Source organism: Symphodus melops (genome assembly GCF_947650265.1).
Source record: "Symphodus melops genome assembly, chromosome: 1".
In the NCBI taxonomy this organism is placed as follows: domain Eukaryota; kingdom Metazoa; phylum Chordata; class Actinopteri; order Labriformes; family Labridae; genus Symphodus; species Symphodus melops.
The window spans coordinates 49,789,382-49,817,219 of record NC_136691.1 but is presented as its reverse complement, the minus strand read 5'-3'; the positions used below and the strand labels follow the sequence as shown (position 1 = coordinate 49,817,219).

The following is a 27,838-nucleotide window of genomic DNA, read 5'->3' as shown; positions in this document are numbered from 1 at the left end:
AACAGAAGCAAAAGAAGTCCATCTTTAAACTTGGGCCTTCACTGCCGCCATCTTGGCTTGCGAGGTTGTTCAAAGAGTTTGTCGTTGGACCGGATGCTTGAAAATAAAAAAACTACTGTTGTCAAAAAGATGCACACATGTTCCTATCTAATGATAAAGTCATTAATTCCTGGCAGGAATTGACACACACATTGTCCAGGTCGTAGGTTGATTGGTGTTATGGGCAAATTAACTTGGTTAATGATCTTCCACAGCCCATGAAAGAGAGTCTCACTGTTTCAATGATATGAGCTCAATTACTGCAGCTTCCCCCTGACCCGCTAACTGTCACCTCACTCAATTAAAACACAATGTTATCACCGTGAAACTTCTGTGCCAAGACAGAGAAGAGTGGGACATTGAGACGTGGCAGGGTTTATTTAGATCTTAAAACAGAGGTGAAGTCAATGTTAGAAGACACGCAGCTGTCTGACTGTTGTAAACCAGACTGATAAGACTAAACAGAATGCTCTCTTGCCTCCTAGTGGCTGTTTGTAACGGTGTTTGTCCTGTGATGCTTTGCTGAAGGTTGAAAACACAACTTTGATGTAAAAGCTACTTGAAACTTCAAATGTTTTGCAGAAGTACATTCTGTTGCAGGTTTTTCTGCAACGTTATACAAGTATTTTTTTATGTAATGTTGCACATGCCCTGCGTGACTAACACGATGCACAGACACTTTATCTGCTCAAACACGTACCTACACTAACAATTACTTGTTTATATTGTTTAGTTAATTGTTAATATTTAATGTTGACATTGTACAGAGAGAGCACAGTCTACCAAAGTTAAATTCCTTGTGTGGTAAACATACCTGACCAAGAAAGCTGATTCTAACTCTGATTCAAACTCAAAGCAAGTTCTTTTTGTGCTACTAAGTGTGAATATATAAATATATGTATATATACATTTAAAGGTTAAATGTGCTTTTCTTTACATGTATTTTGTTTATGTTTTTAAAGACAAAAAGACAGGATGTGATCATCTTCCATCACTGCATTACACTTCACAGCAGCTACACATTCAAACTGCATTGTTTTCTTGTCCAACATCAGATCTTTGTTTCCCCATGTTCATCTAAATGCTTTGCAAATCCCTATTTCATCGAGAAATGGAGATGTCTATCTAGTGTTTCCTTATTTTTCTGCAGGAAGGCACTAGGCTTGTTGACTTCCTCTCCCCTCCCTTCCTTCCTTCTCTCCGAAGGTACTCATCTGAAAAATGAGAACAAAGTGATTGTTCCTGTTCTCTTTCTTAAGTCACTTCAAATGCTATCCGCGGACGGGCGGCTCATTGTCAGGAGAGTTGCAGCTCGAGCAGGAGGGAGAAAACGCAGGTACAACAGCAATAGCAGCAGCAGCGGCAGCGGCACTTCAGCCACAGCATCACAGAAACACACTCCAGTACACTCAGCTGGTAAGTTGCTCTCACACACACACACACACACACACACACACACACATGGACTTGGCTGCAGCCTCACACTAATACACGCTTACATGGCACTGACTGGCATGTGAGGAGGGGCTTGGTTTTAATGGATTGTTTGGAATGCATGGCGGGGCAAAGTAGAGGCTGGGGTCTCTGCTCCGTAAACCTTAAGTGAGAGTGATGCTTAAAGAACAGGATTATATGCAGGAGCCAATGGAAACATTGAAAGTGTCAGCATGCATCTCATGGTTAAGTCACCCAAAAGTAGTGTTAAAAAAAGTATGCTTCCATTGTTTACTAATAATATTGTTTATGAAGGGATAGTCACTGTTTTTGTAGATTTTGTTGCACTAATTTTATGTAAACAATAAATTAAAGAAATCCTATCAATAGATTGGGAAGTTTGATGATCTTTGCGTTATCATCTTTATCTTTGTTGTCCACAGTCTTCCTCCCTTTTTAAATGTCAGAGATGTTGCTGTCATATTATGCTGCAGGTCTGTAAATGCAAATCAACATAGTTGCAAATATCATTCAACTGATTTCCTGCCCATCAGTCAATCAGCTACAAGCCTTTATATCTTTCAACTATCTCCAGATAATGAGTTCACAGTTTTGTCCAATATCAGGCACATCAAATTAGAGAGTCAGAAAGTGAACTATTATGCTCATTAAAAAATAGTAGAGAAAGAGCAAAGATAGCCAAATGTTGCTTAATCCGGGTTCTGTAGAATTGGCTGCCTACTGATGTGAACCTAAAGTAGTGGTCGTCATACTTTTTCTATCCTGGCCAACCTTACCATGCCCTCCCACCTGAATGAAAAAATTATGAACATTCATCTCGCCATGCTGGGTGCAAACACATGAAGCAATACTAATTACTGTATTTGTGCTCCCTATCTGCACTGATCATGTTCTTTAACTAATTACACTAATTGATTTAATTATTTTCAAAAACAAAATATGACAGTGTTTTCTTTATATATCTTATAAATGTTATTTCACTTGTGTATTTTAAAAACTAACAAAAAAGAATATTCTCTGCTTAATTCTCTGGAAACACCTCACCTGTGCCCCCCTGTCATTACCACCCCTTATTCCCCCGCCCTAACAGTATGAGCGCCTACATTTTATAAATAGCAACATCATTGTGCATTTGTTTCCGACAAACACTACAAGTAAACATTTTTCAAATAATTAGCACATTGAAATAGATACAGTCCCTCCCACCCAACTGCCCCCTCACGTCCAGATGTTACTGGACAAATAGTGCATTAGTACTAGAAATTAATTGCCCCCAAGGGACAAATAAAGTTTTTTTAATGTAATTGAATTGAACCATTAATCTTAAGTCAAAGAAATTGTAAAGGCATTTTCCACTATTTCTGACATTTTCTGTCCAAAACAATGAAAACAGTGGTTGAAAAATGAATCAGCAAGTTAAATAAGAATGAACGTAAATTAATGACTTTAATTCATGTAAATGTGCATTTCGTTTGTAATTATTCATGCAAAGAGTAATTAATGCATCTGAAGAGGCAAGCACAGTTAAAACAAGTTAAAACAACAACAAGTTATAAGCAACTTGCGGTCACACTACAGAATTAGATTGAAATGGACATCAGTTTCTCATTGCTAAGTGCTGAACTATTTACAGCAATATGAACAACACTGCAAAGCACGATTTTCATGAAGAGAAGTCCAACAGTTCCCCTTGCTATCTCATTATCTCTTCACCCATTACAATCATCTGCACGTAAGTATGCACAAATGAAGATATTATTTATATTTCTCAGGACATATAAACAAACACAACTTCACACTTTTCAGTTACAGTAGTTTATATGACTCAGACTCAGGCTGCTCGGAGAGATGCTGATTAAAACCCTTTGTTACAATCAGTGAAGAAGAAAGGAGAAGTTCTTCCTGGCTATCTGCACTAACAAAAAAAAATGAACAGAGCTTGAAGAGAGAAAAAGACAAAGAGAAGTGAAAAGAGTGCGGGAGGTAGAGGTGAACATTTCAGATAACTTCCTAATTTCAGGAGAGGAGAAGATGTGTGAGAAAGGAAGAAGTGAAAGGTTTCAGGTTAAACACTAAACTGAGAGTGACGATAACAGAATATATGTACTGAAAATGTGGATCCAGTATCATGACTACAAGAGAACGCCTCAGAGAAACAGTTTCATGTCACAAAAAGCTTTATTTTAAAGACATCAGTGTCTGAGGTTCTGCAAGTAAGCAGAGACACAAGACACACATACAGTATGATGAGCAGAGATAAGAGGTATATCTTTTGCCACAGGGGGTACCAAAAATGATAGAAAAGGGAAATAATTGTATTTAAAATGAAATAGTAATACTTTAACAATGTTGCTTTGCCATTAAAATGTTTAGGAAAAAAGGGAGAAACGAACAAAGAATGAATAAAACAATTCTCTGCAACATTTTATACAATGTATTTTTCTTAGATTTCCCACAATGCAATAAAATGATAATAGCTCAGTAAGACTTTTGGTTGTGTTATTTTTTTTTATTTAGACACATAATACAAAGTAAAAGGTGCACATGTTTGTCCTCATTTCCAGTTTAGGTTTCACAGTGACCTGTTAACACTCCTGCATATGTAAAATTGGTGGAAATGTCCTTTAAGTAAATTACACTTCTGATTAGTTCTTCCACCAGTGTTCAGTAACTGTGGACATTTAACCACCTGTTGTGCTTTTCTTAACACAGAGAGAAGATGGAAAAGGAAGGATTGAGTTTCCCACCAAGAAGTCCTCCTCTCAGAGACGAGCTAAGACAAGCTTCTCAGCACAGTTTCTATCTGAGCCCTCCTCCGCTCTACATTAAGCCCTCGAAATTCTCCCCTCCCAGATACTCCAGCATGTCACCCACCAGAGACTCCTACAGCACGTTCAACCTGCCTGCTTTCTTTCCCATGCTTGGACCCGGTTATACACAAAAAGAAGGATCCCAAAAACGCAAAAGAACTCCTTTCAAAATGGACGACCAAGGAGCTGAATCCCTCAAGAGAGGAGAGGAGGTAGAGGAGGAGGAGGAGCAGCAGGAAAGCTGTAGTAAGATGACTGTGGACCTCTCCCACAATCTCTTCTCCATCCCACCTCTTTCTGTTCCGACCCCATCTCCAAAACTCATCCCTGGTATGATCGAGCTGAACAGACTGCAGCTCCATCACAGGTCACCTGGCATGAATCTACCAGTGCAGGTCAAACAGGAACCTCTCAGTCCCTCCCCTGTTTGGCCTCCTTCTCCTCTACTCCTTCACCCTCCCTACTTCCCATCCCTCCACCATCGCCTCCTCCCCTACCCCTTCTTCATGCCTGGTCCTGTTATGCACCTCTCCTCTGGATCTTTCTTCCCAAGAGAGGATCTACGTGGCAGGCATTGCAGCAGGGATGGACCTCCCCGGAGTGGGACAACAAGTGCAGAAAAGCTTGGCCTTAACGTCCACGTGGATGACAGTTATTACGTTGATGTGGGCGGAGATCAGAAGAGGTGGAAGTGTCGCATGTGTGAGAAGTCCTACACCTCAAAGTACAACCTGGTCACGCACATTCTGGGACACAATGGCATCAAACCACATGGATGCCACCTGTGTGGGAAGCTGTTTAAGCAACTAAGCCACCTTCACACACATTTGCTCACACACCAGGGCATGAGGCCACACAAGTGCCAGGTGTGTCACAAGGCCTTCACTCAGACCAGCCACCTGAAGAGACATATGATGCAGCACAGTGATGTAAAGCCATACAGGTAGAGCAAGGTTTTTTTTTTTTGCTTTTTATTTTCCCTTGTTATTTTTTTATCCTATTCACCAACTCATTTTACCTCCCTGTTTCAGCTGCAGTGTGTGCGGTAGAGGTTTTGCATACCCCAGTGAGCTCCGTGCCCATGAACTTAAGCACGAGAAAGGTCAGGAGAACGTGTGTGTGGAGTGTGGTCTGGATTTCCCCACACTGGCACAGCTGAAAAGGCACCTTACTGTGCATCGTGGTCCCACTCTGTACAGGTGAGCTTAAGCATGCTTATAAATATCAATTGCTTTTGGGAAACCTTAATTATTCTCTTGTCAAGAGTAAAACAAGAAGATTGATACCAACGATGCCTACACGCTAAGTATAAAGCGTAGTAAGCAGCAAGTTAGCTTTATTAAGCTTTAAGTAAAAGTGCTAGCCCAGCTGTGTCAGACCATAAAGAAAAGATGCTACTAAAAAATGTAAAGCTCATTAACAGGCATGTTACAAAATCTAAAAATAGTCCAGAGAAAAGCTTTACAAGTGCTGATAGATCTATTGTATAAGCTAGTTTCCCTCTTTTAGTATTGTACTTCAATGTGCTAAGCTAACAGTTTTACCCAACAGACACCAGGGTGCTGTCAATGTTATCATTATTATCAGTATTATTTAAAAATGCACAAGTATCTTTCCTTTAATATTGAACAACTGTTTATTAATTTCAGTTCTCTGTAAAGATTTATTATTGTACGCATGTTAATCCTGCAGGTGCACAGAGTGCCAGAAGACTTTCCAGTACCCGAGCCAGCTTCAGAACCACATGATGAAACACAAAGACATCAGACCGTACATCTGCAGCGAGTGTGGGATGGAGTTTATCCAGTCACATCACCTGAAACAGCACACGCTCACTCACAAGGTAGGTTTCAATAAGAGATGAAATACAGCATAAACTGAATTATTTCTAAATGTCAGATTTACTAGCGTTGGAAGCTGAAGAATGAATGTTTTGCATCCAGTAGAGTTATTAATTGTTCTGTCATTTGATGTGAGTCACTCTATTGTTTTTGCAGACTTTGGAAAGTGAAAGAGTTTGGGCAGTAGCTCAACACGTTGTTTTGGCAGCTGTTTCAAAGCATTTCCACTTCAGTTTTGGCTCCTGGTGTTATTTTTAACCCCTTTATTATTATCTTTTGTTTCCTATTTATTTAATGTTGGTATAGAAAAGCTATCTGCTTCAAAACTGTTTGACACTAATATATTTAAATTTCCTGCAGAAGACTGTCCAAAGTCTTTGTGTTTACATGACTGTACTGACCAAACAAATAGATTGTTGACGTCTTAAAATAACTTGAAACACATTGCCTGAAATAAACATTGAAATGTTTAAAATAACCAAACTTTAAGCAGCAGAAAGACTCGTCTGTTGACTGTCATTTCTCACACCTCTTCTTCCACATTCTGTCATTCTCCAGGGTGTGAAGGAGCACAAGTGTCGCATTTGTGGTCGTGAGTTCACCCTGTTGGCCAACATGAAGCGTCATGTTCTTATCCATACCAATATACGGGCCTATCAGTGCCACATGTGCTTCAAGAGCTTCGTCCAAAAACAGACCTTAAAGGCTCACATGATCGTCCACTCCGACATCAAGCCATATAAATGCAAGGTTTGTCATTATCTATGATATTTTTGTCCTGTGTTATGGTTTTTAATCCTCATTTGTTTCTAGGCCGAGCTAAATGTAGAAACAGTCCTAAAGGGAAAAATGACGTTTTATCTTTATCTGTAGCTCTGGCGTTTCCCTAAACGTAGCCATGTAGCTTTCGTTCCTTGACCGAACTTAACCATGACACACTTACATCATAAAACTTATATATCTTTCAAAACTTATCTTAAACGGGTTCAAGTGGCAAGGGAAGTGTTGTTCTCCTTTACTAAAGGCAGTTATCTGACCAATTAGTAAACCTTTAAAGCGTGCCAGGATAGCTGCTTCCTGTGTGCATGCAAGGTTTAGCTTACATACTGTACCTCTTGCATTAGCTTCATTTGAGTGAAGCCAAAAAAGATCCTCATATCATTTCCATCAAGACAGCTAATGTACTTCCCCTCCCCTTTTACCACTGTTGGACACAACAACCTAAATGACACCAGAAAGAGGGGAATATCTGGCTTAAATAGTTGTTGATCTAGGACTGGTGCAGCGAAAAACAATCAACCAACAACCCGAAAAAAAAGTCAAACAAATGAGAATTGCAAAGTGCTTCTTTTAATCTGTGTTTATTGATGGAGCTTTACCTGTCTTGTGTATTGTTAGCTGACATTGGAGTCTGTTGGAGTGTCTATGTTGACCTTGGTGTTTGGTACGAGGACTCAGACGATGACCAGATAGCAGAGAGGCTTTTTGGCAATAGGACCCTCCTCGTCCATAGGAAGGATATCGCCACACAAACTGCCTCTCTAACAATGGCCCGCTTGCCTCCCCGGAGAACAGGGCCCTCAAATAGATTTCATCTCGCTTTCTCTGCTGCTGGAGGGAGCTTCCTGTTTTCTCACGGTCCTCTTGGACAGTTTACAGTCCCTCTCTCCTCCTGAAGGAAAGGACCACCCTAATAAAAAAGAATGCAGAGGAAGGACAGCGCAGGAGTAGCCCTTCCCTGTTCTCCTCCTGGCCCTGTCTCCATGTTGCTTCCTTTCTCTCTCTGTTTTTCTTGAGTGCATGTGTGTGTCAAGGAGGAAAGGGGGGAGGGACAAAGGGGAAAAGAGAAAAAATGTGGATAGAAGGAAGGAGAAAGGGTGTGTGTCTTTGTTTATCTCAAAGCCTTCACATTCATTCATGATTGCGTATCTTTACAGCTTGCATTCTCTGAATAAGTCGACCAAAGGAGTTTTGGCGCACAAAGAAAAATAATAGAGGTGTATTGTTTTAGCCTATTGTTTCTCTTTCCTCAAATAGTTTTTACTGCAGCCATTCAAGGATAGTAAATAAATACATTCACTCAATGCTTGCATGCAAGTTTAGGCTGTATCACCAATTTCTGCCATTTTGCTGAATTAAGGAAGCAAACCGTGTAGTACCCTCGTTACTTTCAGGTTTGGATCCCCTGAAATATGACTATTTGACCAAACAACATATAAAACAAGATTAGGACATTTACTTTCAACAGTTTTGCTAAATACACAGCTGGTTTCAGCTAGCTCAGTAACATGGATCAAAGTAAAAACCCTACTTGGTTTAGTTTGGGGCTACTAGGGTTCACTTGGCGTCTCATTGGCTAATTTGAGTCAATGGACCTATTCTTTTGGATCTAGAAACTCAAGTCCTAAAAAGAACACCTCTGGCTTCATAACAAGACAAAACTGGCCATAAACTCGTATTTAAAAGTTTCAAATTGTTGTTTCACAAATCAATGGGTTGTGTCACATGTCCACCTCTTATGTACACTCTGTGACCAACCATACACACCTCTCTCCCTTGTCTTGTAGCTTTGCGGGAAGGAGTTCAACAGGATGCACAACCTAATGGGCCACATGCATCTCCACTCAGACAGCAAACCTTTCAAATGCCTTTACTGCCCGAGCAAGTTCACTCTGAAGGGAAACCTCACCAGACACATGAAGGTTAAACATGGAGTCATGGACAGAGGGCTTGACGAAAGATGTAAGATTGCACTTTTTTTCTACTTAAATGCATGCGTATTTGTTGCAAAAGTTGCTTGTTGTGAATTATATTTCTCCTCAGTATTCAGACAAAGGGGACGATACTGCCTGTCTACTCCTATGGGCCTTCTTACCCGCTTCAGCCAGGAGGAGCCATTTGACCTGTCCCAGAAGCCCTCGGGCCTCCCCAGCCTCCGACTCTCGCAGTCTGATGGTGAGAGCGTCCCTGGGAGCTCGTGTCAGGAGGAAGATGAGGAGAGTTTGTACAGGAGGAGTCCGTACAGCCCCGAGGTGGACCGCCATGAGCCGGCAGGAGAAGAGCAGTACACCCCTGATCTAGAGGAGAGAGGACAGGGGTCTCCAGCTGAACTACGACCAAAAGAGCAGCAGAGACAAATGTATCAGGATAGTTTAGAAGAAGAGACGTATGAGAGGCAGTCAGAGACAGAGGAGCAGACTGTAGACTCCAGAGGTGAGCAGGAACACCTCTTTCAGTCAGAACAGACATCTGAGTTAGATTACGAGTCTCACTCAGAACTTGGAGAGGACCAAGAGACAGGCTGCAGGCAGTTGAATGATTCTGACTCGGATTCCGAGCTAGATGATCACCAGGAGCTAGATCAGGAAGAGCAAAGTGAACAGGAGATTCATAGCATTTGTGACTAAACCTACCATGAGGAATAGAGGAACCAAAGCCAGTTAGAGATAGGGAAATCATGTGAGCAACATTTGTGACAAATGAAGAAGAAGGAGCAAAAATAATAATAGAATGCAGACGATGAATTAGAAGAAGTTAGTCGGACTAATTGTCTTGACTACTGTAGCATCTTGCAGCATGTAGCCGTTTGAATGTATTATAATCAAGAAAATGGAGATACAGTACGCAGGCTGTGTCAGATTAAACTGGCAAATAACCACACAACCCAAGCAATGCTTTATCAGCATAACAATGTGGATGTTAACTTTCAAAGGGGACTGAAGGTTAGCACTGCTAACGTTAGCAACCTCTATGATCTTTTGTCTTGGCGTGTTAAATATATAGTGCAAAATTTGGAATCTTTTTTGAGGGTATCTTGCCTTTTGACTAGACGACTAGTCTGAAATAAACTTTTAAATAGTTTACCAGGAACATTTTATTTAATTTCTGAATCTAACTGATTAAAAATGAGTTGCTGTTTAAGCTCAGCACTGCAACAAGAAAAGTCAGATCATATAATTGTCAATTAAGGAAGAAATAAGTATAACTGACATACAAAGCTGTGAAGCGTTCTGCATGTGAGAATATATCATTCATATTCACTGATACGTCACTGTTCATTGAGTGATGGAAAGGTTCGGTGAGAGATTATTTTTTGTACATAAAATTGAAAAAATATATTTAACGTGTATTTTTCCTTTAAAATAATGTTGTGATAATGACTAATAAATGTAATGTTTGATTTTTCTTTAAATGTTCCTTGTATTTTGTGTAAATGTATCAGATCAAAATCAATAATGTGTTATTTTTGACTCTGTTGTATATGTTTTGGGGAGATTTTCTTATTATTTTTTGTTCAATTGTTGGTGGAATTTTGTACTTAAAGGAAGAATGAATTGGGTGTAATGTTTCTACAGATACAGTCTTGGACAATCTTGATGTACAATATCCATTCAGTGTCTCTATGAAATAAACTGCAAACTGTGTTTAAATTCTATTGTTAAGTTTTAAAAACAATACTTAGTGCTTTTGGATGGCAACGGATGTGAGGGCAATCCTTGAAATCTGATTGGCCATCCTAAATTATGATTGGCTTATTGCCTTATCAGAAGCAGGGCTTGTGTTAAAATTAATTCTTTGGGCGTGTTGCAAGCTGCTAGTAGCACTCTTTGCTTTTCAGTGGCACATTTCCATTTTTTTTTGCTCTTTAAATTGTGACATTGAACATGAATATTTTTTTATTCCTTAAAGAATAAAGCAAAGAAGATTTAAATGTTTCTACTTCTGTTCCTTTTTCAAATACAAAAGAAAATCAAAACAAAAAAAACACCCAAAGTTGTTTGTTAATATGAAGTCGTTTGTAATGTTAAGGAACATATTCTGTAATATGTTTCATAGAGATGGAAAGGGTAAATGAAGGCTAATTTTCATTAATATGTGTGCACGCGCGCACACACACACACACACACACACACACACACACACACACACACACACTTCATGTGACTCCTATAGAAGCCATTGCCCCTTCCCAAAGAAGTCTGGATTTGATCTACCTTTGATTGCTCAGTTTTTTGGGGATACGTGGGAGTTTTATAGAATGAATTAACTGAATGGTGGTCAACCGTAAACATTCAGTATGATCAATACAGAAATTAAAGTTGAAACCCCTGAAAACAAACCTGTGTTTTGTGCTTTCCAACAGCTCACAATCATCCTATGACTGATCTGGAAGAATATAAGCCCTGATAATAAATCTCAGTCCTCTCTGTCTGACAAATACTTTTTTTTACTGAGCCGGGGATGATTGCTGTGTGTTTCAAAAAGCTTGCCTTTCTCCTCCTGCTTCTCTTTCAAAGCGGAGGAAGAGGAAGAGAAAACACCTCTCCCCTTCTCTCTTTTAGGTTGTGATCAAACAGCGGTGACGGACACAGTGGGTGTCCCAGACAAAGACTTCATATGTCTATGTGATTCAAAATGAAGCATTGTTTCTCCTCATTGCAGAAGCCCCTCTGAAAGCAGAAACAGTGCAGAAAAAAGGAAAGAAGACTTTTTTTTCTTTTTAAAGGAGCTGCATAAACAGACAGAGCATCCTTTTCCATCTCATAACTATTCTAAAGTAATGCAGCAAAAGGTTATTCAAGGTATTGTTTATCACGGTTTGAATGGTTTCAAGTTCTCTTTAGTATGCTTTCACATTACACTTCATTATATCGTGCCAGTTCAGGTAAACGGGGAGTCATTTCTTGTCACACAAAATGGAGAACAGCAGCTTCTCTTTTTCTACTACTGACGACCACCGTGTCCTAAAGGGCGAAACTGCAAACAGTTTGAGGAAGTTCTCACATCCTCCTCTCTTTTCCTTTCCTCACCTTCATGTTTCAATCCCAACCACCAGCTCAGAGAGTAACCACACATTGGATCTGCTGCTTGTGTCTGTGTATACCAATCGTAAACTGGTATCTCTCTCAATCAATTTTTTTTACAAAACACACCATGTACTTTATGGTGCTTCACAAGCACCTGTTAAAACATTATAGTGTAAAATTAAAATGTAGACAACAAAACTAAAACAAAATCAAAAATTAAATTAAACAAGCAATAGAGACAATTATATGATTCTAAAAGAAAAACAAAGACTCACAATAAATGATAACATTGTACAACACAACTAAAAATTCAACTTTAATCAGCCAAAGAAGAATAACATCAAGAGAAACAAAAGTGGTCATAAGTAATTGTATAGAAACCAATTGCAACAACATATTATTGACTCTCTGAATAACAATTTGTGCAACAAAAAAATAGCTCATCAACCTGATAGGAGCTTCATTTATTATAGTTCTGCTTGATTTTAAAGAACTGAAACTTTAGAGACCATGAGAACGTAAAGATCAGTCAGGCCCTCAGAGAACAGGTACACAGGACAGGTAGTTTCCTGAGCATAAAATGAGTCCTGTGGTTAGAAAGCTTCATGTTCTGCTTTTGCAAAACACACTGATAAATATCAGGGCAAGCATCAACAGATACTTAGTACGTAGAATTATACAATTAAAGAAAATGTAATATACTAACATAAAATAGAATAGAATAGAATGAAGCAGATTAGAAGAGAATAAAAAACAATGTGGGATACAATTTGTTTTACTTCTTTAAAACAAAGGAAAAACATTCGTGACACACCCACATGCATTCATCCACACACACACACACACACACACACACACACACACACACACCACACACGCATTCCAGTTGACATCTCTGTGATGGGGATACTTTCAGGTTCGAACTGTCGTTATTGTCTGACAAAGTTTGGAAGAGATACTGTACGGCTGTGAGAAAGTGTGTAGACAAAATGCACAAGTTTGTCATAAACTTTTTTACAGGTTGACTAATAATAAAAACTATTTGATGAAATCTTACACTTCCTTATTTGCTGACCTGATACTTATTAAATGGTGTTTATGTCCCTACAGATTTATGGTTGTATATAATGATATACTGCATATCAGGCCTCTAAAATGTATGAAGAATGATAATGCTGACAAATAACTTTTTGAGGATTCATAATGCTTAAGAGTTAGACGTTATATATTTCTTACATCCTTTTTTATTTGTAAAATTTAACGAAACATCAACTTTTTTAAATGTAAGACTCGATTGGAGGTTATTTTTATTAGACTCTTTTCTTCTAAAAGTTGTCTTTTTTTGATCTTACCCTGAAAACATAGTCAGAATGTACCTTTGTTACTATGTAGTTTTAACAATAATTTAGAAAGGTACAAAGAAACCATTGTTCATTCTTTTCCATCTTTGAACCCCATTACTTTTTGTCTCAAACTCAAAATGATGCTTTCATTTCATTGATTTGGCTATGCTCATAAGGTATTACTCAAGCATATACAGTACCACTGTATCAAGCTGATCTGTCTTCATTCAGTTTAGTTTTTGTATCACGTGCTGTATCTTTCCTATTGTCCTTTGATATAATGCTGGGGCTTTTAAATATAAAGCAGGAAGAAAGTGGATGCATTTTATTGTGTTACTGAGGACAAACATTCAGTATACTTTACATCACCAGGCAAACAAGGAACTTTTAATTGAGCTGATTATTCTTTAGTATTGAATTTCCCTCGGGATCAATAAAGTATCTATCTATCTATCTATCTATCTATCTATCTATCTATCTATCTATCTATCTATCTATCTATCTATCTATCTATCTATCTATCTATCTATCTATCTATCTATCTATCTATCTATCTATCTATCTATCTATCTTTAGTAAAGGCTTTTTCTTTGTTATTTATTCATAAACAAGCGGATGCAGAGTAGCACACAATATTACAAAAGAAATGTAAAGATAGATAGACATAATTCAGACAAGGGTCATTATATTCCTAAAAAGATGGCCGCATCCCAAGTTGTGCATGAAGAAATGTTTACGTCCTGTCTGATCTCTCTATGCAACGCGGGTTGGAGCTTCCTGTTTTGCTGGCAAGAGAGAAAATGAGACGGTGCTAAAATTCTTCCACGTTTTGTTCTACAAAAGTGTCCCACCCCAGTCTCAACCTGTCACCTCTTTGGACCCACAGCCAAGAAGCTCACTGTAATAATAATAGTTAGTGGACAACAAAAACTCTGAGAGGTGAGAGGGGACGACAGGTCAACAGTGAGAGAGTTACATGTATAAAACAAACTGCTCTGCTACCATGTCTCCTGCTTTATTTGTGTGTTAATGTGTTCATGTTTGTCCTCAATATTCTAAGATATCTGGACTAATCTAAGTGCTGAAAGGTTAAGGCAGCATTCATTCATGATGGAGTAAATAACATTGAGTGACTTTATAAAGCATAGTGAAGCCTTCATTTATACTTGAGTTATTTATCTGGTCCGTCTCTTCTTTGTATAAACAGCACCCTCTAGTGTTCTGATTTCTTTCTTACGTTCAACTTCTGCAACAGAGTGTATTTGATATTACCTTGGCAACCAATTTGTGTTTCTTTTATTCATGGATATCTGAGCATTAATTTATCAATTATAAATGTCCCAGATTACACTTAAAGCTCTCAACATTATAGTCTCTAAATCATGAATGATTTTGTGAATGTTTACATTTATGCGTATAGAATAGAATTTTTAATATCAATTACTTTTAATTCAGAGCTTTAGATGAATTCAACATTCATAAGCTCATGCAGTTTTAAAAGAATTGAGGGCTACTTCTCTGTTGTAGCCTCGCCTTTATAAAGTGTTTTTAAAAAAACCCGTAGACATTATAGATACATTAAAGATATGTAAACATGTTTGTATATATCTATGGTAAGGATTATCTTACCTACTATTCACCGCCTCATTCTTTTGGTATAACCCTCTACGTCAGTTTCAAGGAGCGTCATCGACATACAAAAAAAACACCCCTCAAAACCTACGAAATGGTATCGTCCAAACATGGCAGCCTCCGTGTGGAAGCGATGTGTGACTGCAGCAGTCAAAGTTAAATGTTTCTCTCCTTCTCTTTCAGGTAAACTATCAGACATTTACTACGATGTATTTATAGATATATCTGAGGATTTTCTGTCGTTAAGCTCGTATCTATTTGGCCTTGTTTGGGTGTTTTGGCAGGAAAAGCCAAATGTACCCAGTTGTGTCCTCTCACCTGCCAAACCGGGGTTTCACTGCAAAGTTGGTCTTAAATGTGTCTCAACCCATCTTGTAAAAGATGAACTAGCATTAATATATTATAAATATTATCTACATGACCTCATGTGTCTGCAGCCAGGAGATGGCTGCTCTCAGCTGCTTACACAGACACCAAACTGTGGGAGGAAAGACGGAGAGATCCTCACAACCTGGGTAAGACTCAAAAAACCATGTCACATTTTAACATTGACAAACTAATCACATCAAGGGGATATCATTTCTTTCAGGAAGTATCTGCTGGAACATACACTATGAAATTGACTGTGAAATTGTCCATTTACAGTCAGTCAGCTGTGTTGCTCTCACAGTGTGAATGTTGAAATGCGTCTTCCTTTAATTGTTATTGAACCTTTCCAGTGTACATGTTAGACTCTATTACCTGTTAAGCAGGTAGTATTAAAGGTACTGATGGCTGAGAAGGATGGTCTCTCTTTGTCCGTCAATTCTGGAAAAATGAAAGAACCTTGAATTCATGTAAATTATGTTTAAGGTCTTTCACTTTGAGGTGTGGCTGATTAGTCCCCAAATTGTAAGTCTATGGTTTGACATCAATCTTTACTTCTTATTTAATGTCCTTTTTAAAAATCGAAATAATTACGATCTCTGGGTTACGTCGAGTTAACATAAAACATGAAATCTAGGCTCAAGTAGCTTCCTCTGGAGTGTGTTTCATGCTTCACATCCACTGCAGGTTTGTAAAACACAGTGAGGACAGTGTTTCTGTAGATACTGATACTCCAGCACACTTCTGAGTGGTCATAACTCATGAATGTGCAGGATAATTGGTGTGTACTTGTACACATAGTGCTAAAGGACGGATATTTTAAGTCTTCATGTTCTCATAACAACCTGGTGTCAGTGCTGGGACTCGAGTATCTTCATAGAAGTGTCGGACACGTTTTCAGACAACATCAAAGCCTGCTTTGATTTCACATTGCACTAACAGGGAACTGTTGTGAAATACAAAGTATACAATAAAGACATCCTTATGGTGCGTGCAGCAGTCCTGCATGTGTGCCATACAAACACAAGAGGGCGGTGTAATACTGCAGTGATGTGGGGCGGTGACTCAAACGATAAATTCTGCATAACAAATTAAAGGCAAAACAAATCCTAAAACATGTGAAGGTTTATAGGGCTTTTTATTTAGTGATAGGACGGTGGATAGAGTCAGAAATAGGGAAAAGAGTGAGGCATGACATACATGAAAGGACACACAGTTTGTATTTGAGTCCAGCAGACTTCTTAGATATACAGTATAGCCTCTATATATGGGGCGCTCGTAATAACCATTATAAATTAAAAATGTATTTCTATCTCGTGCTGATTGTATTTGGCTTATTTATGTCACAATGTTCAGTCAAGTTTTCAAACTTACACACAATGTTAAAAACATTCTTAATTGTGTGTTTGTTGTTTATAAAAATGATCTTGTATTTAATTTTTGGCGTCACAGCTCTGCTGGCCAACGCCATGGACCGGACATACGAAAGGAATCTCCCCGTCAGCTCTCTTTCCGTATCTCGGGTGAGTTGTGTCTGGATTTCATCGGCCTGTTTTTTTTTGGTTTGTTTGTTCAGATTTCAAACCAACATTTATTGACTATGAAAAAGATTGTTGTGAGGATACATTGTTTTACATACATGTTCTCTTTTTATCAGTTTGTTGACAACATTTCATCCCGGGAGGAAGTTGATCAAATGGAGTACTACCTTTACAAGTAAGAAGAGTCTTTAAATCAATACTCTGCATCCGTTTGTCCGTCTTGACACCATCACCGAGTTTTTGTCGCTGCCTTGGTTTTGTGTAGTACCTACTTTTTCCTGCTTGTCTTGAAGTGAACTGCCTGTTTGCTTTGACTGTTTTAGTTTATGTTCAGTCACATGCTTTCTTTGTTCGGGGCAACTCCAGACCTTTCCTGTTTACTCCTCCCTCTGGAGTCTGCACCCATTCTTGTAATTACACGATTTTGTAAATTTCCTCGATCGCACGCTTACTCGGTGCTTATTAGTTTTCATAAACTGATTATTTTTTAGATACATTCAACAAGCCCCTGACATGTTTGGACTCTTCTCTTTCAGCACTTAGGGCTGTTTATTCAGGAAGCAGCTGTCATATTTGGTGTTGTTATTGCATGCGACATAAAATATGTTTTTGAGTCTTAATTTCTCTTCCTCACATCTTTCCGAACATTGAACATTGCTTGTTAAGAACTGTGTTGAATGTATAACAATGTATGTCTTTTTTTTAAATCACGGCAGGTTTCGGCACAGTCCTAACTGTTGGTATCTGAGGGACTGGACCGTTCACGACTGGATCAGACAGTGTCTGAAACACGGGGCGAGGGAAAAGGCCATGCACACACTTAGAAACAAGGTACACACATTATTGTCCCTCTATTTATTACCAAGACTGTAATTGAACACAAAATAAAGAGACTTTATAATAAGTGTAAAACAGGCCCCTCTGCATAATCATCCAATACATCAGGTCAGAATCTCCTGATCAGGCCTGATAGCTGCAGATATCTGACAGTGTAAACAGTCATATAATCAAAGTCGCCCCCAAACTCATATCATCTGAGCAGCGTGAGAAACGTGTTTGACATCGTTAGCTCAGCATGCGTACCACTCTGCCTAACAACATGACCTCATTAGTACAAACGCAGCTCGAACCGTGAGCCCGGGATGTGTTTCCAGTCAGGAGCGTCAGTGTGGCCTCATCTGTTGTTTGGATTGGTGTCTTGTTGCTGTGAGATAAGAGGTCCAGATGTGGAGAACCCATCAGGAACTACATATCCTAAACGTTTGTTTGTCTGTGTGCAGGTCCAGTATGGAATATTCCCAGATGATTTCACCTTCAACCTGCTCATAGATTCTTACATTAAGGACGGAGACTTTCACGGTAAGGCTTTTTAAACGTAAAGGGAGATGCAGGAAGAAGGATTGGAATAAATTGAGCAACAACACTGATATATAAGATCAATTTATAACTGCAATGTCAGTAAGAATCAGTGACGATTCTGGAGCCTGTTGGGGCCCTCTGCAAAAATCATTTTGGGGGCCCTTTACCGAACGTTCAGCAGGGCAATGTGATTAAGTGCTGATTATGGGGTTTCCTACTGTCATTGCAAAATGTGCATATTTAAGGCCGCTGCTTTGGGTCCCTCGTCTGGTCTGGGGGCCCCAAACAGTTGCCTGCCTTGCCTGTTGACAAGCAGTGCCTCTGGTAATAATGGTAAAAGCATGAGAGAGTGTTAATACAGAGGTCGAAGTTAAGCATCTCTCAGATTCATTTAAATAAATGATGATGGATGTTGTCCTGATGATGATAGAGGCTCGTATGAATAGTTGTAGCTCTTAATACAAGATCATCTTTTCTTCTGTCTCAAGCCGTCTGTCTTCTTCCTCTTTGTCTTCACCTGTCCTGTTTTCTTTTTTTCTTTTCTTTCCTCAACTTCTTCGTTCTTCTTCTACACTTTAAATGACTTCTGCTCCTTCTGTGCTCATTATGATTCATTCCTCCTATCTTCTATCAACATGATTAAGTGTTGCTCTCAGGTCTGGTGCTTTGTCAGTGTTTGAAGGGGTAAATCTCTCTGTCTTCTGTTTTTAGCGTGGACCTTAAACAGGCTCAAAGGAATGTTCACATGTGTTGTAGAAAGACATTTAAAGTGTGTTAAAGTGACATCTTTTTGTTGTTTGTGGACAGGTGCTTGCTCTGTGGTAGAGGAAGTAATGCTACAGGAGGCCTTCGACCGTCCCTCCACACAGATCCTGTCTCTGTATGCTCTGAGCAGTTACCTAGCAACCAGACCACAGCTCTCTGTGAGTCAACATGTCATTGGAGTGATTTATGAGAGGTTTCATTGAAAAATGTGGTCCAATTATTCTCTCCCCCCCCCCCCCCCCCCCCAAAAAAAAAAAAAAAACCTGACTGACTTCGTAAAACTGCAAAACTGACATGCATGTGAATGTTGCAGCAGGAATAACAAATGTGCTTCCAAATGAAATGCTTGATCCTCGCTGTGTTCAGGTACCAGAAGAGCGGGCGCTGGGAGCATCTCTTTACATCTGTGGACTCAAGCAGGACAACACCGTTGGCCTCAGCGCTCAGCTACTCGGCATTGCGCTCCTGGGTGGGAATTATTCCTCGCATTAATTGATTACCCGTTAATTGGTGCCCTTCTCTCCTCCCTTTGTCTCAATGATGCTTTTTCTCATTTTCTCCCATCCAGGTAAAGCAGAGATGTCAAATGGCATTCATGCTGTGTTCAAAGGGGCGCCTCTCTCCTGGGAGCGTGGGTATCTGGGCCGAGCGCTGGCTGTCATGGAGGGAGTGGCTGCTGCTTCTGGGGACGTCAAGCTGTCCAAGGACACAGTAAGAACCCAAACAATCAGAAGGAGGGTCGGACGAAGGCTGATGAGGGTTTATGACCAACAAAACAAGCCAGACCATGAGAAAACAATCTTTTTAAAATGGTGGCTCATTTCTGGTTGAGTTTCCTGCACTCCTCAAAGTGATGGGTCCACAATGTTCAAACATTACTTTATCTTCGTTAGATACAGATAAAAAAAACAAAAACAAACAGCCACCTCCAGTTGTTGCTGATGTTCTCCTTTTATGTGTAGACAAATCTGTCGTTCAGATCCAGTGCCATCATTTGGGCACTTCAGTGACACAATCTGTGATCAGGAAGAACTACAGATTAGATGTCTTGTCTCCACTCTTTGTTGACACTGCAAACAATCTGCAAAACGATGGTATAAAATGCAAGAAATGGGATTCTCTGGCATGTTTCACACAGTTTGACAAAGTCACAGCTGAGCAGGGCGGCAGCTTCTTGAAAGGCTACAGTGTGTTTACACTATAGCAACATATAGTATAAACCAGTGGTGTCCAAACTTTTTTTCTTGCGGGCCAAAATTGTCGCGTTAGAATCGCTCACGGGCCACAGGGTTTTTTTGGGGGGGGGTTTTTTAAATATTGGAAGGAACTTTTTGTATTTTGACCTCTTCAAAAAATAATATGAACGAAACGAAATATGCCATCTGATGAGGCCTGGGGCCAAAATCTTCTGATTCTTCGATTTGAAGTCAAGGGCCACAAAAAATCCACTCAAGGGCCACAAATGGCCCCCGGGCCGCACTTTGGACACCCCTGGTATAAACACTAATTGAACATCTGCATTGAAAGCATCTAAATAATTTATAAATTATTTTAAGACAAATTATTTTTGTGGGCACGCAATGACAAGAGGATCACTCTCACACACTCACACACAACAAACATCCTAAGAAGTTCTGAAATACTTCTTTATCTTAAGATGATGATAATGTGGAAATAAAGCACATCATTGCGTGAAACTGATTTCACAAGTACAAGATAACGGAAATGTACTTAGCAAAGCAACAAATGGAAAAATAACATCGCATGCAGCCAGACAGCGTGTCTTTCTGCACGTCCTCTATCAAATGTGAGATAAACATATTTCCAGAACTGTTGGACTGATGCTTTAAGATTCATCTTGACTCTGTGTTTACAAGTAAGCATGGCCAAGTCTACAGTATTGAATGTTTCAGAGTCACAAACAGCTCAGTGTCAGACACAATGTTATTATCCAGGTGAAGTCTATGACGCAGACGCGGCTGAGATTAAACACACACGCTGTCATATCATTGATATTTTCACATGTATGTATGGACACACAGTCGAGTGTAGCGCCTGCAATCTGGCTTTGGCTGTCCCTTCTAATAGTTCCGCTTTGTCCACGTTTTAATGAGATTTTGAAGAGCCTGGAGCGCTGAGGATGTCTGCGAGAATCACTGCTACAGGAACCAAGCGGCCTGAGCCAGACGGCTGCAACGCAATAATGTAGACAGAACAGATAACACTGCAGGACAGAGAGGAAATATTACACCTCAAATGAAGGTGCTGGTGTCTGCCGCCTCAAGTGACAGTTAATATTACCTCTTCCTAAGATTTAGAGGTGAGTTGTCATGTAAGGTGTTCAGCCTCTTTCATCATCACGTTAACGGTTTGAGTAAGGAAATGCCTCTTCTTCTTTAAAAGTTTGAAATATTTATCTTTGACGAATAAAAACGGACATGCATCCACGAATTATATCTACACACGATACAGAGACATTTTGTGGTTGTGTGCTGGAAATCTTATTTTATTATCTCGAGATAACAAAGTTTGTTTCCTTAAGATCAGTTTCTGGGGATCTAGAAGATGAAACAATAGGCTGATGCAGCTGTTGCCAACACTAATAAAGTTAATGAAGCCTATCTGTTTGTTTATGTGTGTGGTAATTCAGCTCTGGGGAGAAGAGTTCAATAATTGGATTGAACAAAACAACCAGAAATGTCTCTCTATCACATGAAAACAGAGTTAATAAGATGTATGGTTTTATGTCCCCTTTGGGCCTCTGTAGCTTTACGTGACTTGATGTACAGCTATGGATACTTTTTAGGACAGAAAAAGCTGTTTACATGCAAATACATGAAATACATAATAATAATCCGTCTGGGTAATTAACTTTTGTATTTGTTTTTCTTCAGCTGGACTGCGTGAATGATTTGCTGCAGGAGCTGTCTTCTACCTCAGACACGTCCGACTCATCAGGAGAGGAATCTGAGGGTGAAGAGGACAAGAAAAAGGAGGAAGTGGATGAAGATGAACAGGCCGAATGGGCCAAACTACCTCAATATGTCAGCAGATTCAAGGTGAGCTGGTTTATGTTGATCGCGTGTGCTTTTTTTCCCCGGTGCTGCAGAAACAGAGTTTACATTGATTTCAGGGCAAACAATGAATGTGTGTTTCTGGAGAACAATCCATAGTAAGATCAAAAGGTGAAGCATACTGAAGGGTCTTTTCAATTGATCCTTTAAACTGCAATTCAAATGTAATTGAACTTTAACAATCAAGTAAGAGATAAACAACCATAGTCTATTTTATTATCACATACAAACACCAACGTCTGTACATGGTCAAATATCTTTGAGCAAACATTCTGCTCATTTTATGAAATGGAAAGTTAGAGCAGAAGCCTTTCTGTTTCCACCACTATACTAGCTCTGTTTTAAAACAGAAATTATTCTATTTTCTTATTTTGGAGTTTAATGAATAAAAAGTACAAAAACTTTTGGAGCGCTGCACATGATTAAAATACACCCTCTGAAAATGTTTAGTTTTTTGCTACTGGGAGGTCAAGTGTATATTTCAGGAGGCAAACCTTATTATGGAAAGAAGTCCTACAGAGAGCCTTTTCTCCCTTTAGTCTTGTAGCAGAGGAGTTATTGAAGTTACAGGACAATGGAAATGTTTTACCCGCGAGTGGCTCAATCAAGTTAGCATGTCATTAGCATATCCTGTGGAGTTTGTTAGTTTACATTCTGTAACATCCACCAATACATGGCTGCTTCCTTTTCTTCTTCTTTTCCTCTTTTTTTTTTTTTTTTTATTCTTGTTTTTTTTTAGATTTTAGAGCCACCTGTTGATCAGCAGACAAGGATGACCGCACTGTTTCAAATACAGATATTTCTTCATAGTTCATAATTTCCAAGCACCTTAAAGTTATCTCTGTCTGATCCAATCTGTCTTGAATTTCTGATGGTGTCCGGTGAGATATGTTCTCGTCCATACAATCTGCAGCTCTAAAACATTGGAAATTTTTGTGTGCAACATATCCATGTATGGATATAAAGTTCTGTGTTCAACTGCAGTTGTATCAATCAATTTAAAAAGTCATCCAGGATTCAAGCTGGAATAGTCCTTTAACTGTTTGAAATGAAGTCAGTAGAGACAGCCATGTGAGCAGCTTCTTTGTATTTGCTTCTGAGAGCATTACTTTCTAATCTGAGTTGTCAGCCCTCGGATTTCTTAATCAGAACATCCAGACTTATATGTTTTTACAGACTGAACTCGAGATAATCAATCCCTCTCGGGAACTCAGGAATGTTTGCTGAGAAGCTCGAGCATTTCCTAAAATGTATTGCAAAAGGAATTTAACGATTCGGAGAGTTACACACGTTACTTAAAGGACTTGCTTTAGACCACTTTTGGGTGTTTTGACGTCTTTGTTTGTTTGGTTTATTGTACTTCAGGAGCTGAGGAGCAAGCTAGAGTCCCAGGGTAAGGTGGACTCTGAGTCGTTTCAGGCTTTGGTTAGCGCTCTGGCCAAGCAGAACCTGGCGGCGGCAGAGAAACCGGACTTGGAGCAGTATGAGAGGCGGATGCAGGACTGGGAGGCCGAGAAGAGGCAGCTGATCCAGAGAGAAAAGGAGATGAGGGAAAAGGCCGAGCAGGAGAAACAGGAGCGGCTAGCTGCACAGGCTGCAGCCCAGCAAGTGTAGAGACGCTGAATGAAGATAACAAAACTGTGTAAACTCTGGAGATAATAAGACTTATGTCTGTAGAATTATGAAACACGGACATTGTCACCATTTGCATTTGTATGTTTCACCAGTTTCCTATATAAGTGTTGATTATTGTGTGGTCATGTAATATGTATTGCTCTATTTCCAGATAAACAGGGCGAATAAAAATGTGTTGACGGATGTGAAATAGACTTGTTTCTTTCAGGAATTCTGTCTAAAATGCATTATTTATTTTTCCTCGACTGTGGAGAATCATTATTGGAACGTATGCACACATTGTTAATTGTGGCGGTCGGATGACCTCATGTAAGCAAAAAAGAAGCAAAGCTGGGAAAGATCTTACCATCACATCCTCCCACTCCTTTTCCTCTCTGCCTGCGGTCATCTGCATTTGTGCCTCAACGTGTGGGTGAATGTGTGTCTAAAGCATCCTTGAAAGTATTTTCACAGGGGAGTGATAAGAGTATTGCTCTGAAGAATTTACTGATAAGCAATCTGGAGAAAACCAAATGTATGGGAAGGAATGTATTTATTACTATAAACCTTCAGTCCACTGTGGAAAAGATGCGTTGAACATGGTGCATAGGTCCTGGTTATTTTCTAAAATGGACACAAAGAAGCTCAACGTTTGTAGAAAAAGTCAAATATCAAGCTGATAGTGTAGCAACAACAAAATCACTGAACACAGCACATGTTAACTGTCAAATCGAGCAGAGCCTGACCTGTTTATACTCCACAGAAAGATAAGATTGTAGATCTTTGGAGGAGAAAATGCTGTTGTGGAGGTTCACATAATGCACTCATTCCACATTATGTTGCAGCTATTCAGTATTCAGAGCATGATCTTGGGAAACTGCCTGGTATGCAGTCCAGGATGAATAAGCACCAAATACCGTTGAAACAAGAACCATTGTGGTGCCGAGGCTCCTGACTGACTGCTCCTCAGAGAGCAGCTCTTCACTCATATCACTCAGATCATTTGGATTAAGTAAAGTTAACTAAACTTTGAAAAAAAATGTTTTAAATAAAGACTGAGCATTCATATATTGTCAGTAAGCTCAGATAGGTAGATTGATGGTGTCACGAATACAAATAGAAGTTAAGAAGCTGTTGTGTTTTATGTTTCATAACTTACACCAGAGGTTTTAAGACCCATCAGGCAAGAAAACCAAACAACAGCTGAAACACCATCTATGTCTTTGAAGTTTTCAAATTAATTGGTGAAATATACAATTTTAAACCATTTTCCATTTTGAAAAATGTTTGTCCTGACCCTCCTCTTAGGGAGCCAATGCCCTATGGGGCAAACTACTTCAACTTATCATCACAACAAAGTAAAGACCTTGACCTTCTCTTTCATGATTAATGTGCACCAGAGGGACTAAATAATCAAACAAATATCAACTGAAGACACAATTAACATGTTTATTTAGATTGGCATTGACTCACATAACAGCAGTCCCCACTTTTTTGCATGCAGGCTTGTAAATGAAGACGTGACTATTGAACTTGGTCTGTGCTCTTTGAGTGCCCTTTGAGTGACCATGATATATAGTATGATCCAGAACAGCAACACTGAGGTATTGATTTATTGCCTCTTTTAAGTGTTTTCTTGTCACTTAAAAACAATGGAAACAAAACATGATACAATTAACTTGTTTAACTATTGTTTACAGTTACATGTCACATGACTTTGCTGTGACTGTTGCTTTAATCGTGCATTAAGTGGTGAGGGGATCTGAGGATAATGCTATGAAAATAATTATTCAGCGATCTTATCACTGAAGTCTTTTTTATCTTTCTGCAGCTTGCCTTGTGTGTTTTTTTTTTTAGTCAGATTCTTATCTACCCCTGATAAAGGCTTTCACCGTGTAATTACGCTGGATAATGAATTAGCTTATATCATTTTTAAAGCCTCAAGCTTGATACCAAACCACTGGTTCAAAAGTAACACCTCTGTTTACATTTGCTGCTTATGTAAGAGAGGCTTTTTGGACGTCACTTTTCGGGGTTTGATCAGTCAGGTGAGACGTGAAGATGATCAGGAAGTTTGACATCCACATCACTGGTTCTCTGATGCACACAGCACCGTGTGTGTTAAAAGAGCTGTGTGTTTTCCTAGGGGCTGGGGGCTTTGTCGGGAAACTGGGTTGTTTGATTTTTGCAAACATTACAGGAGAAAAGTGGACACATTATAGACACCATTATTGGGCTCTAACCCTGCTCCTACTGTTCATATCTGCCAGAAAACCTTCACTGTTGTATAAAAACACTTCAGCACAGCCACATCTTATTTCTTAGGTGACATGTCAACTTGCCTGAACAGCACCTTCTTGTAAATGCATAATGTGTTCATCCTCCCATGGCTCAAGTTAGGACTTTCCATCTAAATGCAAACTATGTTGTGTTTGGTCACAACACTTAAGTTGTTGAAATAAACACTTCAACACATCCACTTCTTATCTCTTAGGTTTGGTACAAGACATCTTCTTTGAACAGTACCTTCTTGTAAATGCATAATTTGTTCATTTTTAATCACTTATAAAAGAAGTTTATCCTCCCGAGGCTCAAGTTAATACTTGTCATCTAAATGCAAACTATGCTAAGTTTGTTTTTTGATCCTTTCACACAACTCAACAGCATTGGATTCCCTTTCTTGATTTGTAAGTGTGATTTCATCTTTACTGGTTGACTGTTAAAGTCGTTCTGTTTTTTTTTTGTTTGTTTGTTTTGTTTTAAAGCAGATTGCAGGATAAGAGAAGCGGCTGGTTTTGTTGCTCTTGGCCAGTCTATAAAAGAAAAAGAGAACATTTAATAATTGTACGTTATTCATCAAGGTCCTCTCATTCATATTTAACATTTTAAAAAGAAATTAAAATTAATAATGTTTAAATTAATTGTTGGTTTGTTTTCAGGGTATGTGTGGCTTTTATGCGTCCTGACATCTGTGTATTGCTCTCATATTAAACTAATACGTTAGGCAGATCTAGATTTGACAGAGATTAGATTTGTTCTGCGTCTGATTCATTGTACAATCATTTTGTCATCTTCTGATTAAAGTGTAACCTTTTCAAGCTGTTCAAAGGTTTCCATCAAAGTGTTTTGATACATCATGGTATCTGATTAATTATAATTAATAATTAAGAATGTAAAATGCCCTTTTAAGGTAAAATGCAGAATCAATGTATTTATTCAATGTTTATCATGCTCCATCCTTTAACTCTGTTGACCTGTATCTGACATTATCTCGCTGTCTTCCTCATCTTTTTATCAACCTGTCAATTTCTTCAAATGCCAATTAACTTCTGCTCATGTTACCTTTGTTCATGTCATTGGCACACCGTTAACGAATCATCAAGTGGTGAAAAAGTTAATCAAATTTCCAAGAAAATTAGTTTAAAGCACCGAATTTTTCAATTAAATATTTGAATACTTGACACCAGGATTCAATAATTGTTTCAAACCAACAAGGACAACAATATATTGCCAAATTATATATTTCTCCCACTGCTAATTTCTGTTCACAATAAAGATATCTGACTGTGATGATGTTTTCATTGGTGGAATAAGCTGGCACTTCCTTAAGTGGTAAAGTTCTTTTGTTTGTTCCACTTTACTTCATGCAAGGATTGATCTATTATCATACAAAATGTTCAGCCATCATTTTTTCTCCAGGCACTTTTCTACAAAAAAAAAGAGCCATGGCTGAATCCTTAAGGCCACCAGTGATAATTGAGATTTATTTTTAAGAACACAAACAACCCAGATAGTTTTTGTTTCCCCCTGCAGTACATAATTATAATCTGTTAGATAGATCTGACTCTTTAATCACAATGTTGTTGCAGACAGCTCTCCACTCCACAGGTCTCTAAGTTGCTGTTGATTTTAAATGCAAAGTTTCTTCCATTATAACAAGCTCACACAAGTTCACAAAGAGCATCCACAGTGTCCAGAATGAAGCCATTAACTCAATAGTTGAATATAAATGAGCTTATTTAAAGTGATGGAGTATTTGTGTGTTTTGCTCATTTGTTTTGTTTTCGACCTCTGGCACTGAGTTTACACTGTTATCCTTAATATATGCAGGATCAGCAGCGTGACATCCTGTGTGCTCTTTTTTTCCTCTGTGCTCTAATGGGCTGCTTGGGTCGTCTGGTTTGTTAAGATT

General features: G+C 38.9%; 2 protein-coding genes across 3 annotated transcripts; both read left to right on the top strand.

Moving 5' to 3' along the window:
• The first annotated feature begins 1,316 nt into the window (after positions 1-1,316).
• Positions 1,317-10,575, top strand: znf366 (zinc finger protein 366). 2 transcript variants are annotated; one of them, XM_079365136.1, is made up of 7 exons: positions 1,317-1,455; positions 4,207-5,247; positions 5,336-5,503; positions 5,997-6,147; positions 6,704-6,895; positions 8,713-8,887; positions 8,969-10,575. In XM_079365136.1, the coding sequence occupies exons 2-7, from the start codon at positions 4,214-4,216 to the stop codon at positions 9,550-9,552; spliced, it is 2,304 nt and encodes a 767-aa protein (XP_079221262.1). In that variant the 5' UTR covers positions 1,317-1,455; positions 4,207-4,213; the 3' UTR covers positions 9,553-10,575. The 2 variants fall into 2 exon arrangements, with proteins under 2 accessions (XP_079221262.1, XP_079221261.1); XM_079365135.1 differs by having other exon boundaries at positions 8,713-10,575.
• A 4,420-nt stretch (positions 10,576-14,995) lies between these two features.
• Positions 14,996-23,857, top strand: mrps27 (mitochondrial ribosomal protein S27). The gene is made up of 11 exons (XM_079365186.1): positions 14,996-15,110; positions 15,365-15,442; positions 16,746-16,816; positions 16,951-17,009; positions 17,551-17,665; positions 18,115-18,193; positions 19,001-19,116; positions 19,325-19,427; positions 19,527-19,669; positions 21,853-22,017; positions 23,398-23,857. The coding sequence occupies exons 1-11, from the start codon at positions 15,038-15,040 to the stop codon at positions 23,644-23,646; spliced, it is 1,251 nt and encodes a 416-aa protein (XP_079221312.1). The 5' UTR covers positions 14,996-15,037; the 3' UTR covers positions 23,647-23,857.
• The last annotated feature ends 3,981 nt before the right edge of the window (positions 23,858-27,838 follow it).